The 18,256-nt window shown below is 30.1% G+C and overlaps 5 protein-coding genes and 1 non-coding gene across 6 annotated transcripts in view; 3 read left to right on the top strand and 3 right to left on the bottom strand.

The window, feature by feature from the left end:
- LOC125863338 (cytochrome b6-f complex iron-sulfur subunit, chloroplastic) overlaps positions 1-18,256 on the bottom strand; it is a 324,107-nt gene that overhangs the window by 83,709 nt on the left and 222,142 nt on the right. The window lies entirely within an intron of this gene.
- On the top strand, positions 1,580-6,699 carry LOC125863296 (potassium transporter 5-like). The gene is made up of 9 exons (XM_049543480.1): positions 1,580-1,742; positions 2,149-2,371; positions 3,680-3,928; positions 4,278-4,316; positions 4,414-4,674; positions 4,762-4,814; positions 4,884-4,998; positions 5,387-6,357; positions 6,427-6,699. Exons 1-9 carry the CDS (start codon positions 1,614-1,616, stop codon positions 6,697-6,699), a joined length of 2,313 nt encoding a protein of 770 aa, XP_049399437.1. The 5' UTR covers positions 1,580-1,613.
- On the bottom strand, positions 7,197-7,776 carry LOC125863349 (uncharacterized). The gene has a single exon (XM_049543540.1). The coding sequence runs from the start codon at positions 7,664-7,666 to the stop codon at positions 7,274-7,276; it is 393 nt and encodes a 130-aa protein (XP_049399497.1). The 5' UTR covers positions 7,667-7,776; the 3' UTR covers positions 7,197-7,273.
- Positions 12,319-14,451, top strand: LOC125863345 (protein DESIGUAL 3-like). The gene is made up of 3 exons (XM_049543534.1): positions 12,319-12,551; positions 13,192-13,400; positions 14,088-14,451. Exons 1-3 carry the CDS (start codon positions 12,453-12,455, stop codon positions 14,263-14,265), a joined length of 486 nt encoding a protein of 161 aa, XP_049399491.1. The 5' UTR covers positions 12,319-12,452; the 3' UTR covers positions 14,266-14,451.
- On the top strand, positions 15,112-15,184 carry TRNAA-AGC (transfer RNA alanine (anticodon AGC)). The gene has a single exon. It is a non-coding gene; the product is annotated as a tRNA-Ala (tRNA).
- On the bottom strand, positions 15,530-17,953 carry LOC125863336 (uclacyanin 1-like). The gene is made up of 2 exons (XM_049543524.1): positions 17,706-17,953; positions 15,530-16,074 (listed from the first exon to the last, which is right to left on the bottom strand). The coding sequence occupies exons 1-2, from the start codon at positions 17,869-17,871 to the stop codon at positions 15,530-15,532; spliced, it is 711 nt and encodes a 236-aa protein (XP_049399481.1). The 5' UTR covers positions 17,872-17,953.

Raw genomic sequence — 18,256 nt, forward strand, 5'->3', positions numbered from 1 at the left:
CTTATTGCTAAATTAGGCCAAACATTCTTATTTTAATAAATTATTTGGTCGTAGATTAACAATCCTTCCTTGTCCTGATGCTAAAATTAAGTTGGTTGAAAATAGATGTAGGTTAGAATGGTTTAGATAGGACCGCGTATTAGTCGGTTTCGTTATCAGTTTTGAAGTTTGACTTATCGATTATCAGTTTGTATGCATGTTAAATTTTATAGAATCATTAAGATATTGATTTATTGCTTATCGATATATTATTGATCGATTGGTTTAACCGTTAAGATTTAACACATACTAAAAACAATTATTGAAGATTACTTAGAAACAAGATGACAAACCAAATGAACCATGCATATAAGTTCACAGATTGCATCTTGCTCAAAATCAAATACTGACACATTGTAGAATAACCGAGAGTTTGAGACAGCCAGAAATAAAAATATGAAACTAAAACCTAAGTCAATGACTTAATAAATCAAATAGTATAAATACTTATAATTCATTTATTTACTATCGGATTATCAGTTAACCTGTCAAGAAAAAACTTCAAACCGTTAAAGATTGATAATGCGATAATAAAAAAATTAAAACCATTATTAAAGTCGATAAATCAATACCGCATTAATGATAGACCAATAACTTTTTTTCGATTCGAATTTTCAACCGCCATAGTTGCAGTTATTCATATACAGCGATAAATAATCTGCTTTTATAGTATTTATTCTTTAGCTGAAAACATTGAGCATCATTAAACATCAATTTGAAACATTTTTTTTTGTGTTTGCATTAATTAATTTTATATATATATATATATATATATATATATATATATATATATATATATGAATTTATTTAATTTTAATTAGAAAAATGAGGGTAAAAATATATTAAAAAAAATTAACAGAAAAAATAAATAATAATACAGGCCAAAGAGAGTTGTCACATCATTTTTCTAATGTCTGGCTTTAATATATTACTCCCTCCGTCTGCTTTTATTTGTCATGTTGCGCTTTTTGAGAGTCAATTTGACTAATTTTCAAAGTTAAATTAGATTACATTATCTAAACAAAAAATTTAGATATTCAAAAACTATACGAAAAGTACTATAAATTACAATTTTTTGCATATCAATATGATGAAAAAGTCAATAGTAAAATGTTAGTCAAAATTTTAATAGTTTAACTCTAAAAAAGAAAACCATAACAATTAAAAGTGGACGGAATGAGTAGATAGATTCCGAGTATTTAAATAAAAGAAAGTAAAAAGAATAATATAAGGAAAACAAGTAATTTAAGGAAATGATATAATGACATTAATAATGAAATTAAGAAAAGAAGGCAAAAACTTATAAGGAAAACAAATTACAGCATTGATGATGAAAGATAAAATATAAAAAATTAGAAGAAAAAAAATCAATAAAATTCTAAACCTTATAGAGAGCGTCACATCATCGAATTTATATCCCAAACTTTTTATATATATATTACTTAGGAAGTAACCAGGTAATTGTGATTTGTGGCCAGTCAACTTCTTAGGGTGTAAGTTTTTGAGGGCCTATATATATAAAGAGCAAAGGCAAAAAAAGAAGAGGCAGCCTTTGTGATAAATTTTTTTAAAAAATGGCAACTTTAGATAGTGAAAATAAGCTTAAAGGTCGTAAAGTGTCATGGACAAAGTTGCATCGTGTTGATTCCCTCAACGTGGAGGCTGGAAAAGTTTCTTTGACTCCGTCAGGACACGCGTCAAAGGTATAGATTTAAATTATATATACGTAACTGAATCTTTTATGATGTTGATATCAGAAATGGAATCAAAATTTTAACGAGCGAATTCAAAAATATTTATACAAGATTCCTTCGATCTATAACCTAAAGTGATTTTTAACCATCTTAACCACTCCATTAGAAATGATTTTGTTTTACAACACTTGTCCTATGAAGGGATTCATTTGAATATGTAGGCTTGTCAAAATGTTTAGAATGCTCAAAATCAAAATTTTAACTAGGGAATTAAAAAAAACATATACAAGATTTCTTCGATCTATCTTTGATCTATGACCTAAAGTGATTTTTAACCAATCTTTACCACTTCAATAGAAATGATTTTTATTGTACAACCTTTGTTTATTTCTATATAATTTTTTGTACTATGCAGGGTGATTGGAAGACATTACTGAGTTTAGCATTTCAATCAGTAGGAGTTATCTATGGAGACATAGGGACTTCCCCACTCTATGTTTTTTCAAGTACTTTTACTGAAAAAATTAAACACAAGGATGACATTTTAGGTGTATTGTCCCTCATCATATATACCATAATCCTCATACCTATGACTAAGTATGTCTTCACTGTCTTATGGGCCAATGACAATGGCAATGGTGAGTTATACATGTCCTCTATCTGTTTTTTTTTTGGTTTGGTTTCTCACCTGATATTTGTAGATTCGTATCGCGTACTTTCTATTTTTATGTTACTATTTGGAGAATTGAACAATTTTATCTTTACGTATCTATTATTTCTTAAAACTCTTTTGAATATTTAGAATTATTAGTCTCGCGTGATACGTACTTTCCACAAATGTACCTTATATGAATGTATACAAAATTTGTATGGAAATAACATAAATAATATGTTTGAATTATAATTTTTTTTAGAAATGGTGAATATTGATCTTGTTTAGTAGTATTTGCTTAATAGTGGAAGAAATCCCTAAGGTCTAATGATGAATAAAAAGAAATAATGAATTTTAAAAAAATAGTTGTAAATACAATTTTGTCCAACATTGAATACATATGAAAGATATAAAAAGTCTTATCAACATTTCACATTGTGATGATAACATTTTTTTTATTAGATTAGTGTATATAATTTTTCAAAATATAAATGAAGGATATTTTTAGAAATTTGCAATTAATTCTATCTTTATTTTCAATATTTCTTAAGATTGTGTTAATTGAATCTAATATATATATATATTTTTTTTTTTTTATTATTTATTTATTTTTTATTTTTTTGTTTCATTCCTTTCATATTCTCAAATTTGAATTGGGTAAAGATATGATTTGACCATTTTTACACTGTTTGTTATGAATATTAAATGTGTGTGAACGTACTTATTATCTTGCTTTAAAAAACTTAATTATCTTTTCTTCCTTTTTTCCTTTTATATCCAACAGACAATTTTGATTTTTTTACCATATTATATTCCTCATTTTCCTTTTTATATCTAATAACAATTTTAGCTGTTTCCTATATTATATTTTCCTAGAAAAGAAGTTTTATTTAGAAATAAATTTCTATGTGAAAATGATTTTCCTTAAAATGAGTAAACTGAATTCCCTAATGAAAGTAGGAAAAATAAGTTTCGTAAGTGGTCTCCCCACCTCCACCCCATTCCACATGTCTAGTGTTTTTTTAGATTATAAATAATTATTTTTGAGATTTTATTTTATTTTTCTTATAAAATTATTATAAAATAAATAAGAAATTTAGTTATTTTTCATAACATTTCTCTTAGACAGACCCTAATTATGCGAACTTATGAACAATACTTCTTGCTTAAGTTTTGAGATATGTAAATACAATTTCCAATACTTGAAGAACATATGACTTACCGTCACATAAAATAAAATAAGACGAAAATCTTAATATTTACATAGTTTAATTATTTTCTTATTCTTTTGCAGGAGGATCATTTGCATTATATTCCTTAATATGTAGATATGCAAAAGTGAGTCTGATCCCAAATCATGAGCCAGAAGATAGAGAACTTTCACATTATGGTTTGGAAATACCATCAAATCAATTTAAAAGGGCTCAAAAAATCAGACATAAATTGGAGAACAGTATTTTTGCAAAAATTGTTCTCGTTTTTTTTGCCATTCTTGGAACATCTATGGTCATTGGTGATGGAGTTCTCACCCCTTGCATCTCAGGTTTGGTATAAAGAATTTTTACACTATTATTACGATATCTAAACGATTGTTAGAGCCAACCGTCAATAATAAATGACAATATATAATTAACATTTTACAATCAACACTTTAGAATAGTCAATTATTATTTTCTCCTCCATGTCCCAATATGGGATCAACATACATAACATAAGGACACAAAAATAAGTGGTCTTATCAAAAACATGTAGGATAATAAGTTCATGAGCTCCTAACCCGATAAATACAACAGACAATTTGCTATAACAAGTTAAATTAAATCGATAATGCAAAAATATAATAATTACTTGCATTCTTATTTAATTTGATGTTTTTTTTTTATGCAATGCAGTTCTCTCTGCTGTAAGTGGGATCAAGCCTCTAGGCCAAGGTAATAAATTTATGTTAATGAATTCTTCTTCTTCATTTTTTTTTCTCTCTTATTCCTAACTTTTAACCAAAGAAAATCGAAAAAATGATCCTTGCAGAGTCGATTATGTATATTTCTGTTGCGATTTTGGTGGCTCTCTTCTGTTTTCAACGTTTTGGTACAGATAAGGTTGGATATACATTTGCTCCGGCTATAAGCGTTTGGTTTTTATTCATAAGTGGCATTGGTCTATACAACTTGTTCACGTATGATATAGGCGTTTTACGCGCCTTTAATCCCATGTACATTCTTCACTACTTCAAAAGAAACGGTAAAAATGGATGGCTTTCTCTTGGCGGAGTTTTCCTTTGCATTACAGGTAACAATTTTCATAATTCTATATGTAATATTGAACTTTGTAAATAATGTGATAGAATTTTGAACTCGAACACATAATTGTTCATAGGGTCTGAAGCTATGTTTGCTGATTTGGGTCACTTCAGTGTGCGATCCATTCAAGTAAGTCTCCTTTCATTTTCTTATTTAATAAGCCTTACGCGATATAAATTGATGTGTAATATATTGCAGATAAGCTTTAGTTGCCTCGTATTTCCATCGATCCTCTCTGCTTACATTGGACAAGCTGCTTATCTCTCAAAAAACCCTGGTGATGTGGGAAATGCTTTCTATGCTTCAGTTCCAGGCAAGTTTCATTTTGTGCATATATTTATTGATTCGTCAATTTCACCAATTATTTTGTGCTAGTCCCACTAGTAGAGTCTGGTAGTCCCTTGTGTTTAACCCAAAAAACGCCTCAGCATTTGAATCCTTCTCATAATTATATGACCCCCTAACTTTTTCTCTTCTATTTCGATGTGTGATTTACCTGAGACAAGGTTCGTGGCGAACTCCCTCTAGTGTTTAACCACCAACAAAAGGGAGTTTGCCATGAAACTTCTCTTAGGTAAATCACACATATGTCATATAAGGATCTTTCGAGGCGCCTTTTGGGTTGGGGACAACATACAAAGTTTGGACCTACATTGTATCATAACACCATAGATAATTGGTTTTGTTTGTGTTGTTTACAGTTGCACTTTACTGGCCAACATTTGTAGTGGCTGTTGTAGCTGCCATTATTGCGAGTCAAGCGATGATATCTGGAGCTTTTTCGATTGTAGCTCAGGCACATAGTCAAGGTTGTTTCCCAAGGGTGAAAGTAGTTCACACATCTGAAAAACATGAGGGTCAAGTTTACATCCCCGAACTCAATTACTTCCTCATGATTGCTTGTGTTTTAGTTACTCTCAGCTTCAAAACAACCGAAAAATTGGGACATGCTTATGGTATTGCTGTCGTTAGTGCTGAAATCATAACAACACATATGGTAACATTAGTAATGCTTGTTATATGGAAAATCAGCATATGGCGTATCGCCCTGTTCTACTCTGTCTATTTAACCATAGAATCAACATATCTATCAGCTCAGCTCACAAAATTCGTGGATGGTGGTTATCTACCCTTGACTTTCGCGATTGTGTTTGTGATCATCATGGGGATTTGGCACTATGTTCAGAAACAAAGATATCATTTCGAGCTAAATAACAAGGTCTCGAGTGACTACATAAGGGACTTGGCCAGTAATCCAGACATCAAAAGAATACCAGGAATTGGACTACTATACTCTGAATTAGTACAGGGGATTCCACCAATATTTCCTCACTTTGTCTCCAATATTCCATCCCTCCACTCTATCATCGTTCTCGTGTCAATTAAATCTATTCCAATAAGTAAAGTAGCACTCGAGGAACGTTTCTTGTTCAGATATGTTGAGCCTAGGGAATACAAAGTGTTTCGATGTGTCGTTAGGTTGGGCTACAATGATCAAATTAGGAAACCAGAGGACTTTGAAAACCAGTTGATCCAATATTTGAAAGAGTTCATACAACAGGAAAATTATATTCTTGCAGCACATAATGATCAAGTTGCAGATAAGGAAATTGAAACTGAAACACCGGTATCAGGCCAACAACAAGTAGAATCATCGTCAACTGTGGTTCATGTAGAGGAAGAGCTGCAACAACAAGTAGAATCAAGAGTATCATCACCAACTAACACTCCATCAGGTCAGTCTAACCATTCATCAACTCGAATACAAATTGTGCCACCAAGTTTGGTGGACGAAGAAGAAGAGATGCAATTTGTGGAAAAAGCTAAAGAGCAAGGGGTGTTCTATCTGTTGGGAGAAGCAGAAGTTGTGACGAAACAAGATTCGTCGTTCTTGAAGAAGTTTGCTGTCAACTATGCCTACACTTTCTTGCGCAAGAACTTCAGACAAGGTGACAAAATGATGGCTATTCCCAAGACTAGGCTACTAAGGGTTGGCATGACTTATGAATTATAATTCTGACTGAAAATTCACCGCTATAAGTTTTTTCTACTACTTCTGTATGACCTTTTTATTTACTGAATGAACAACTACTATTCTCTGAAATTCAATTCACTTACAAATATTGATCAACATTACAAGTTATGGCACATTTACCAGACACCTAAGGAAGGTACAGCCCAACTATGAGGTACATCAGCAGATGTTACAATAAAACGTATATGGATCTTTGCTGGTAGAACAACCACTCTATTGTTGACTTCTAATAAACGTGATTGACCCAATTCTAGATCATCTTCTGTTATGCTCGAAATAAAAACTAGGATTTTGAGTTTACAAGTTCCAAATACTTGAAATAATTGAGAATCATGAGAACCTTTCCAAACATCTATCTTCTTAGGGCAATTCGAAAGGAAAGGAGTTTTTAATTCTTCTACTACCTTTCATTCCATTATTCTGATCGAATTACTTTCCCTTTCGAACGACAAACATAACAAAAGCATTTTTATTTTTTTTGCATTAAAATCTTCTCAATTTGCATTTTAACTAGTACAATACTATTTTTTTTTTAATTCTTAACCTATGATATTTACATATTTTCTTTCTTTCTAGTTATTCGAATATAACAATAAACAGCAGCAAAAATAGCAGTAACAAGTCCACCAATAATGACCTCTCCTCCAGCAACAGACTTATCAGCAGAATGATGATGCCTTATTTTCAGAATATTAGTACCCTCCGGGGGCGAGGCTTCGGCCCCGGAGGGTCCTTCAACAATTTCATTTTCTCCTTCTTCAAACAACTCCGCAATTCTACCTTTCGATAATGGTGGATTTGCAATGCTACTCTCTGCCACTCTTCTAATCGTAAGCTTTCGTGGGAATGGCGGAGAAATTTCAGATTTCTCCGCCATTGCTTGAAAAATCAAGAGTGAAATGAAAACAGAGCAAAAGAACATAAATCTTGATATTATTTTGTCCATTATGACAAGTGAAAATCTTGAAATTAGTAAAAAAATTTAAAGATTTTGAATTGTAGTCAAGGTGTTCGATGAAATTACTAGGAGAATATTTGGGGTTACAAGTTTAGGAGATGATTAGTATATATACATATATATATATATAGGGGAATTATGAAATATTCCAAGTGTGTGTAGCTCAGAGGTTGAAGATCTAGAAAACATGTTGAGGAAGTGGGATCTATGTGGGGTGCTTTTTCACTGAAAATGAAACCTTAATGACCAAGTAGCTGTTGAAGTGGAAAGTTACTCTTAATCTGTTTCGATTTATGTGACATAATTTGAGTCAACAGATATGTAAAAAAAATATTTTTGCGGATTAAACAAGTTAAATAACGCTTTATTTAGTGGAAGCAGAATAAACGAGTTAAATAACGACATTCCATGCGATGTTCTTTTTACTCTTCAACATATTTCATCTTCACTCAAACCCCATAGCATCTCCATCCCGCTTCCTCTATTTCTCCTTCTCCTACCCTTAGTAATTTTTATTTTAAAAAACAAATATACGAGTTCGATATAGATTCAAAGTCTATAAATTTTAAAGACATAATACATAAATGTGCCTTTTAACTTGACCGAAATTGACATTTATGTCTTTTAACTTTGGGTGTGTACAAGTAGACACTTAAACTTATGTAAAATTAAACAGAGTGACACATTCATTATTTAACTTGTTTATTCTGCTTCCACTAAATGAACTGTTATTTAACTTGCTTATTTAACTATATGGAGTCTTATATGTATTATGTTAAGTAGGACACATGTGTTTACTTATTTAATTTTTATACAAATTTAAGTGTCTATTTACGCATATTCAAAGTTGGAGAACATAAATGCTAACAAAAGTCAAATTAAAAAGCGTATTTATGTCAATTTTAAATTCTGACTCCGCTTCACTCCAAGGCTCCATGTTACCTAGATTGTGATGCAGCAACCACTTCTAGAAGTAAAGTAACCTCCTATCAACTAGCAGCTGGCTGGAACCATGGCTAGGATACAACTGGAGCAAAATTAGCCTGTTAATTCCTTCTACTTGATTGTTCAAGTATCTTTGTCTGTATATATGGCTATAATTTAGAATAGTTAGGTCCATGTTTCTTAAGAACATGAAAGGCCACCTCATATTTTTGGATTTAATAAAAAGCCTCTAAAATTTAAGCCCACATCTATAAACTGATGGTCTAAGATTTTTCTGGAGTACTTATTATATTTTCGATTTGTTCGGCTTGATTTGGAGTATGAGGATCAAAATAAAAAGATTTGGTATGACTTTAAATGTAGAATTTTCATTTTAAAATAAAATAAAATTTACATATTACTTTGTGTAACAATACTTAACAATTGAAAACATTTAGAAAATATTCAAAAAAATCTTGTACTATCTAAATAGTAATTAGGACAAATAAATTAAAACGAAAGGAATACTCAAAAGCAGGATACACATTATAACTCACGTGCAATGGAATAGACTTGATCAGAAAAAGGAGTGAGTTATAAATTTTTTTTATGACATGGGTGTCTAGATCAAGTAATTACGTTCATCTCGATTATTTGTTATTATATTCTTCCATAAACACATATACAAGGTAATATCTAAAAATTAGATGAACTAAACTGATGGTAAATATCTTAAAATTAAATAAACTAAACTAAAAGATCACAATTTTTTTTAATATCTCAATCATGACATACATGTTTTTGCTTAATTGTATATTAAACTATTGACCAAACCAGAAATTTGGGCATTTATTTAGTCAATTGGTTGGGCAGTGGTGGTTAGTAGTTTTACTTAACTTGTAGGTACTTGAAAGTAAATAACAAAAGGACACTTCCACTGGTTCAATAATTTGTTTGGAAATAACTATGGCAAGTGAATTATTATTCTTTCTATTTTTAAAAATAATAATATCAAAATTCGAGTTTATGGATTTTGAACTTGATTTGAATATTTATTTATTTTTGTTCTATGATCTTCTGTTCTCTTAAAGTAATAAATTGTTTGCTTGGTTTGAGTCGTTGTCGATTGACGCATAGGGTTACTAGTGTGTTGTCCGTCCTAGAGATAGATTCAAAATCTATTTTTTTTCTATTTTAAATTAGATTTTCTAATTTAAAATGAATTTGCTCTAACGAAAAATTTGTCAAACTCTTTCAAATCCACATACCAAATCTAAGAAAAAGCTACGCAAATACCAGATTTAAGAGAAACCTATCATGTTCGTTCTAAACGCATATCTAATACTACAATTGCTCAAAATTCACAATTAAGTCATATATTATTAACGAAATTAAGGTGTACTCTTTAAAATGTAAAATGAATAAAAATTGGGGTTGGGCCGTCTACTAGGGCGGTTCAAAGTCGAATCGAAATTGATAATCTGAGTCGAAAAAAATTATTAGTTTATCAGTAATAGGTTATTGGTTTAGTGGTTTTGATTTGATTATTTTTGTTACCGGGTTATCAATTTTTAATGCCTTGAATTTTTCTTAACGGATTAACCGATAACCAGATAGTGATTAAATAATTATATTTATACCATTTTGTATAAAAGTCTTTGACCTAGAGTTTGGTTTCCTATTTTTATTTCTGGTTGTCTCAAACTCTTGGTTATTCTACAATGTAAAAGGTTTGCTTTTGAGCAAGATGTGATTTGTGAATTGTGCATGGTTCATCTGGTTTGTCACCTTGTTTCTAAGTAATTTTCAATGATTTTTTGTATCATATCTTAACGGTTAAATCGATAAAGATCAATAACCAATAAACCAATAACCGATAAGTCAGTATCTTAATAGTTCTATAACAGTTTAGCATCTCTACAAATCGATAACCAATAAGTTAAACCGATAAATTTTAAAATCGAACCGAACCGATAGATACGCAGTCCTACCGTCTATAATAGCTTCTTCTGCCTTTTTTTTTGAAGGATAAATTTATATGCTTTATTATATTCGGAGATAAGGCTAGCTCCCATATTTTGGATACATAACACTCCAGACATGGGGATTTTTTTATTTTTTTTTAAAGAAATCTTTTTGTAGTGAAATATGAGGATTCTTTTGGGAAAAAAGTAAAAATTGGAGATGAGTTGTCTCGTTATTGCATCCTTTTTAGCTATGAATTAAAAATATATACTTAAATAGAATAACAAGCGCAAGAAATTAGAATTAAAAATTCATGTATTTTAAATTTTGATCTCCTTAAATTATCAAAATTTTAAATTAAAATTTATAAATTTTCGACAAATTTTTACGATAAATATAAAGTTGAGGCAATCCCAAAAAAAAAATCAGAAAAGCAACAGCAAAATGTACTGCCACCGAATATCATCAGACTGAATTTATTTGAAGCATAAAAGTCTTAAGATAGTACCCTCTTTCACACTTGCATGTAATTGTATTGTCTAATCCTCATCGATCGAGGTGAAATTAGAATTTTAAATTATTATTAAATTTATATTCATCATCGTTATTAAGTTTGTAATTATGTTTTTATACATTTTTAATAAAAAATTTATAGAAGGATCTAATAAAAATTATTGTCTAAAGTGTCTGTTCTCATAACTAATACTCTCCCTTCGCTCCTGATCGTGAACTAGCTTTTGAGTTACATGAAAGTTAAATTAAATTTGATAAAAAAAAAGGACATTTTGTGGTCAATCAATGAAATTTACCTTTTTGACTGTGATTGATGACTTTGCCACACCATTTTTCTTAGCTGGTTTAGACTTTAGAGAAAAATATTTCTTGGTTCCCCACTAAAAGGAATCCTAGATATAAGATCAAAGAAAAGGTGGAACAAAAGGCCAAAACAAAACTAGAATCATATTGACAAATTTTGCTAGCTAGAATTAATCACTCATTATTTTACTATTTCGTGCTTGAACAATGGTGATATTTTATTTATATATTAAAAAAAATGAATAGTTGATAGTGTATTTGTGATTCGATAAATATTTAGTGATATTTAAGTAGGAAAAATGAACAAGTGATAATTGATGTGTATTTCGAAAAACATTTGGTGATAGTTCAAGTAATACACTAATACATTAATAGTTTATGTATAAAACTAAAAAAGTCGAGAGTTTTTAGGTGTTTATTTGATCCTTCACTCATCTATTTATAGTAAACAACATATTACTGCTAACACTTTCTCTATCATAATTTATGTAAAAGTGTTTGATTAACACAAAGTTTAAGAATGAAAACAAGTTTTTTAAAGTTTGTGGTCTAAACAAGTTAGAAATATTTTTGTAATTATAAATCATTTCATCAGGATAAAATGAAAAACTTAAAATTAAATTATTACTAAATACAAAAGTGTCCGTATAACTTTTTTTGGGATTGACGAAAAGATAAATAATGTCATATAAATAAGAAAAAAATGAAAATATACATTCTCACTTTTAATTTACGACTTAACTATAGAATTAGTTAATATGATTTATTATAAATATAATGATTTGTAGTACTTTTCACGTATTTTTTAATATTTTGATTCACTTCACATAAATTCAAACGGAAAAGGCAATTAATAATTAATATCCCATTTCATTTTAGCTCACTACTACTTGTACTATATAGTCCAGCTCACTAAACTATCCACTTCTTGTCATTGTGATATTTTTTGCTTTTACACTTTTTCACACAAGCTTAATAGAGTGGAGGGGTGCTTATTTATTTAAAACCTTAGACAATTTAATTCTTCCTTTTTCCTCTTGAAAGTGTCATTGAAGTAGTTTATGAAAAAATGTCTAAGTTGTTTGGGATATTTGCATGCTTAGTGATTGTGGCTTTAGATGCTCTAGCTGGTCTTCTTGGAATTAAAGCAGAAGGAGCTCAAAACCAGGTAACAAGTCACTTTTTATACACTCTTTGTATTATGCTTGATATAATAACTTGAAAAATAAAATAATAACCAGCTATAGTTAGGAGTGGAGTTATATAGTTATGTCATGAGTTTGGCGGAATTCAATAGTTTTGGTCCAAATCTTGTGTTTCTGCTTAAAAATAATATATTTACTTTCTACGTTTCAATTTGTCTGTCTAATTTTTTTGTAGTCCGTTTAGAAAAGAATGTCTCTTTCATTTATTGATAGCTCTTTCATTTCAGACATGTTTAACATCACTAGATTAAAAGATATTTTGATATATTCAACATATCTTTAATTTAAGACCACAAGAGTAAACTTTACTTTCTTAAACTTCATAGCAACTTAAAATTAAATAAACAAATCGATAGGAAGGGAGTGATGCATACGTAAAAATAATTTATGTAGAACTCAATGAACTACTTGTCTAAAAAAAATTCACAACCAAAAAACTTAAAATTCTATCTACAAATTTGATAGAACCCAATAATTTGTTTTTAGACTATAGTTATATAGAAATAAATTAATTAAATCATTGTTCATATTAATTATATATCAATTTATAATGTTTGTCATAGAACTTAATTGAAACTAATTATTTTGTGTGTGGTATTGAAGGTAAAACACTTGAAGCTATGGTTTTTTGAGTGTAAAGAGCCAAGCCATGATGCATTTATTCTAGGGTTAGCTGCTGCTGGTCTTCTAGCAGCTGCTCATATTCTTGCTAATCTTGTTGGAGGCTGCAGCTATTGCTATTGCACTGGAGATGACATACAAAAAGCACCACCTAGCAGACAATTATCACTTGCTTGTCTTCTTTTCACATGGTATATATCTCTCTCCGTTACATTTTGTTTGTTTGATTTTGACTTGACATGAAGTTAAGAAAGTTGAAAAGATTTTTGAATTTTATGATCTTTAGTTAAAGATACGTGAAATATAATGTACCGTAATGTCTTTTTGGTCTTATCGACTTAAACATGTCAATTGAAAAGTTAGAATTATCGAAAGAACAAAAAAGGGAAGATATATTCTTTTTGAAACACACTAAAAAAGAAAGTAAGATAAATAAATTGAAACAGATTCACCAAATATAATTCACCAAAAAATGAGACATACATCAACAATTTTTTTTAAAAAAATTGTAGATAATTGTATTTTCAACTATTGTTATTTCCAATTTTTTTTATAAAAAAGGTCAGACAATATAGAGACTTTATTCTCTTCGAGCCCCACACTTGGGAATGCATGGGGTAAAGAAAGTTGCTCTAATCAATATGTTTTACCGTGATTTTAGGCTATTGTTATTGGTATATGTGTTATATTAGTACGTGTATTTTACTTGGACAGAATGTTTAAAAATATAGAAAAAAGATTATAAAATTTTGTAATTTTAAATTAAAGATTTGAATCATACAATAATATTATCTTTTAAATCGTGTGATCTTATAAATATACCATGTTAATCTTATTCCTTCAATTTTTGTAATTTGTTTGAATTTTGGGATTTTTAGGATAATAATGGCAGTTGGAATGGGAATGCTAGTGATCGGAACAATGTCAAATAACAAATCGAGATCTTCATGTGGTTTATTGCATCATCATTTCTTCTCAATTGGTGGAATTTTGTGTTTCGTACATGCAATCTTTTCTGTTGCATTCTATGCCACATCTACTGTGACAATTGCATAGGACGATTTCGTCGTTCGAATTGTAATCTGAAGAAGCGTTTTTAGTGGTGGATCGTGCTCAAAATCTCTTGGAAGGGGGTGTGAGAGAGGATCGATGCTTTCATTTTCTTTGTTTGATCATAGTTGTTGAGATGACTAGGGCATTTGATGTTTTCAACTAATGGTAATTGCATAATTATTGAGTACTAGTATTAATTTGTATTGTACAAGTTTGAGTTAATTTCACGTATCTTTATCCGCTATAAAATTAATTATACAAGTTTGATAAAAAATAGTGTGGAATTCAAAATTTGTCCACAAGTCTTGATAGATCGATAAATGTTCAGATAGATGGACAAAGACTTGTCTTGCCACAAGGTCTAATCGAACACTAGCTAGGAGAAAATTTTATGGATGGGCAAGAACTTGTCTTGTCACAAATTTACGAGGACTTTAATATAAATATCATAATAACTCTATAACAAATTATTCAGAAGTTATGTGCTGATAGACTAACGTCTAATTTGTGATGTTTAGGAACAAAAGTGTTCGTACCTAATTCCTCTTCTTTTAATAAGAAGAGTCTTCAATTTTCTATCGCACATAAACGATGGAGAAGATAAAAATTAAGAGGACAAAGGTAAGAATATATAGCGAATATTGCTAAAATGGGGACCCAAGTTAAACGCCGATCATTAAAAAGACAACCAATGAAAATTCTTGTATGTTAGAAATTGAAAATTATACTTGATCTAGAAAACCCATCCTCAACTTGTTAGCACTATAATTTGTTCATAAACTGATTTGATCAACTAAACTGAAGAATACAACTTAGATGTTATTGTTATGAGCAAATTAAGCATCAACTGGGGATGTAGCTCAGATGGTAGAGCGCTCGCTTAGCATGCGAGAGGTACGGGGATCGATACCCCGCATCTCCATTTTATTTTAAAGCCTTTTTATTTCGTAAACCATAATATTTTTTATATCACACGATATATCGGAAACAACATTCCTATCTTGTACTTATGATATACGTACAAACTATATCTTATTATCCTAGTACATTGTTATTGTATCTACTATATGAAGAATTCAATATATTTGATTTGTGTAGAAAATTGCTAACAATCAAATTATTTTGTTCCATCACAAGTACACATCCATGTCGTCTTTACCAAAATTATACATTTTGAAACAAGAAATTCTCTCGATCAAGATATCAATATCGAATAAATCATATACAAAAGAGAATTAAAACAATAACTCAAAAAAAATAAAATGAATTACATAAAGAACAACATCATAGTGACAAGGCCAAATCCCACGGTAGAACTAGCAATGACACTAATTTTATCAGCAGACGATGGAGATGATGTTGGTACAAAATCAGTAGAAGAAGGAGGCAATGACGGAGTCTCAGGACTACTAGCAGCAGGGGAGCTTTTAGGTGCATTTTTCGGCGTTGGTGCCAAAGATTTAGGAGATGGTGCTGAAACAGGGGAGATTTTAGGTGCATTTTTCGGCGATGGTGCTGAAACAGGGGATATTTTAGGTGCAATTTTCGGCGATGGTGCTGAAACAGGGGATTTAACCGGGGGTGACACTGGTGGAGGAACTACAGGAGCTGTGGCAAGTGTGTTAACTTCAAGTTTCATTCCTGAGGCACAATGTCCACCAGTTCCACATATAAAGTATCTTTTGCCAGTAGAAGATAGAGAGATGATAGTCATTCCTCCACCATTTGTTGATATTGCATTTGTTGTTTGGCAAGAATCATAATCAGCTTTTCTAACTTCAAGAACATCATGGTTTGGAGTATACACAAAAACTGTCAATCAAGAAAAAAATATAAATTGGAAAACATGCTCGGAATTATCAATAAAGGTTGTGATGGAATGAATAGAATCTCTCCATCCTTAACCATATGTTTCTGGTTCGATTCCTAGGTATAGAAAAACATCTATTAGGGAGCATGTCCCCCTTTAGCCTTATGCAACGCAAATCCGTATTAGTCAAATGTATAAAATATCGAATGGAAAACTAGATAAAAAGATATATTATATAAATGTTTCTTTTAGCTTGAATTTAGTTAGCACTTACACCCTCCAACGTTGACTGTGCATAAATAGATACTTAAATTTGTATAAATTTGAACAAATCAACACATTCGTCCTATGTGGCGTCCTATATGACAATTTTGTGTCATATGTGGCGTCCTACATGTATTTTGTCACGTAGAACGTGTGTGTCTATTTGTTCATTTTTTTTACAAGTTTAAGTGTCTAGTTGTACACATTCAAAGTTGGAGGGTATAGATGTCAGCTAAGTTAAAAGATATATTTATGTATTATGCACGGTTGATTCATGAAATAAGAGCAAGAAACCCGAAGTTATACTTAAAATTCCATGAAATATGTATAAATATTTGATTATGAATCCAAAGGCATCTCCAACCCTATACTCTATTTTACTCTTCAAATATAGAGTTCTCTATTTTTTCAGACAATCAACTCCAACCCAATTCTCTATTTTACTCTCTTAAAAAGAATCTTCTCTCTCTTCAATATTATATTATTGTTTCTATTTCATTTTCATTTTCTTATTTCGTAATATAAATCTTTTCTTTCTTTAATAATCATCCTATATAATTTTCATGCTATATAAAATTTAATTTTTGAAATTCTTTATTTAATATTAAATTATATTTTATTCTAAATTTCTAAAGAACAACTACGAATAATTAAAAAACGAAATCAACAAGCTCAATCTCAATTACAACCACAACTTCTCTAAATCATACACTACATACTTCCTTTTTCGAATATTGTTAAATCTAGAACCAAACTATCGGATTACTAAATTATTGTTGTGATTTTTAAAATTATAATGTTATATATTGTATTGTATTGTTATCTTGTATTTAAATTATTATATTATGTATTGTATTTTTAAATTAAAATTTGTATCTTATCATATAAATTTTGTGCATTATTCATAGTGAAAATTCATAATAACATCAAATTGTATCACAAAGTGATGAAAATTAAAATATTATTAATTCGAGGTGAAAGTAGTATATATTTAATAATATTTTTAAAAAAAATGTATATTACATTTTATAAGAATTATGAATATTAGAGATTTAATTAATAGTTTTATATGAAAAATAATATGTTAATTACAAAATAATAGAAATAATAATATAATATTCAAAAAGTGAAATAGAGAGTATGAGTAGTAGTTCTCCAAATTTGGAGAACTACTACATAATTGGAGAGTAGAGGGTAAAATAGAGAGCGCTTGGAGAGGGCATTCTCTATTTTACTCTCCAAATATAGAGAATGGAGAGTAAAATAGAGTAGGGTTGAAAATGGTCTTAGCATTACAATATTAACGTCCCATAAATTTCAAATTCTGAATCTGTCTCGAATATTAGAAGATTAATGGGGTTAGACTTACTCAAACTATCACCAACTAGGAAAGTTTCTGATGCAGCCCATGTTGTAAGATCAGTGCTTTCATCCCATCTACCTTTAGGAGCTCCCACTGTATGATTTGCAGCCATGGTAGAACCAAACAAAATGGCTATGGTAGCCAAACTCATTAATATTCTAACCATAGCCATTTTTAATCACCAAAAATGTTACAACACTTATTAATTTGGCTATATTTTGAGAAATGATGTCTTATTTATAGCAAAATTCTGCTATTTATATGTAATTCTTTTGAAAGAGGACATAGATAGTTTGACTAAGATTAATATATTTTATAATCCAAACACGCCAACGACGGTGATTTTTTTAATAATGGGTTGTGCTAAGGACTAATTTAGTAGATACCTATAATACATCTTTTTTTTCAATTCGATGTCTGGAGTCCGCATTGGAGCTCTGACTAAATCCGACACTATAGAGGTCATTTGGGGGTAGTGCTCTCAACAGAATTTTCTCCATACTAGGGTTCGAATTCGAGACCTCTGGTTAAGAGTGAAACAATCTCATTACTGCTCC

The sequence above is a fragment of the Solanum stenotomum genome, chromosome 4 (genome assembly GCF_019186545.1).
Source record: "Solanum stenotomum isolate F172 chromosome 4, ASM1918654v1, whole genome shotgun sequence".
Lineage (NCBI taxonomy): Eukaryota > Viridiplantae > Streptophyta > Magnoliopsida > Solanales > Solanaceae > Solanum > Solanum stenotomum.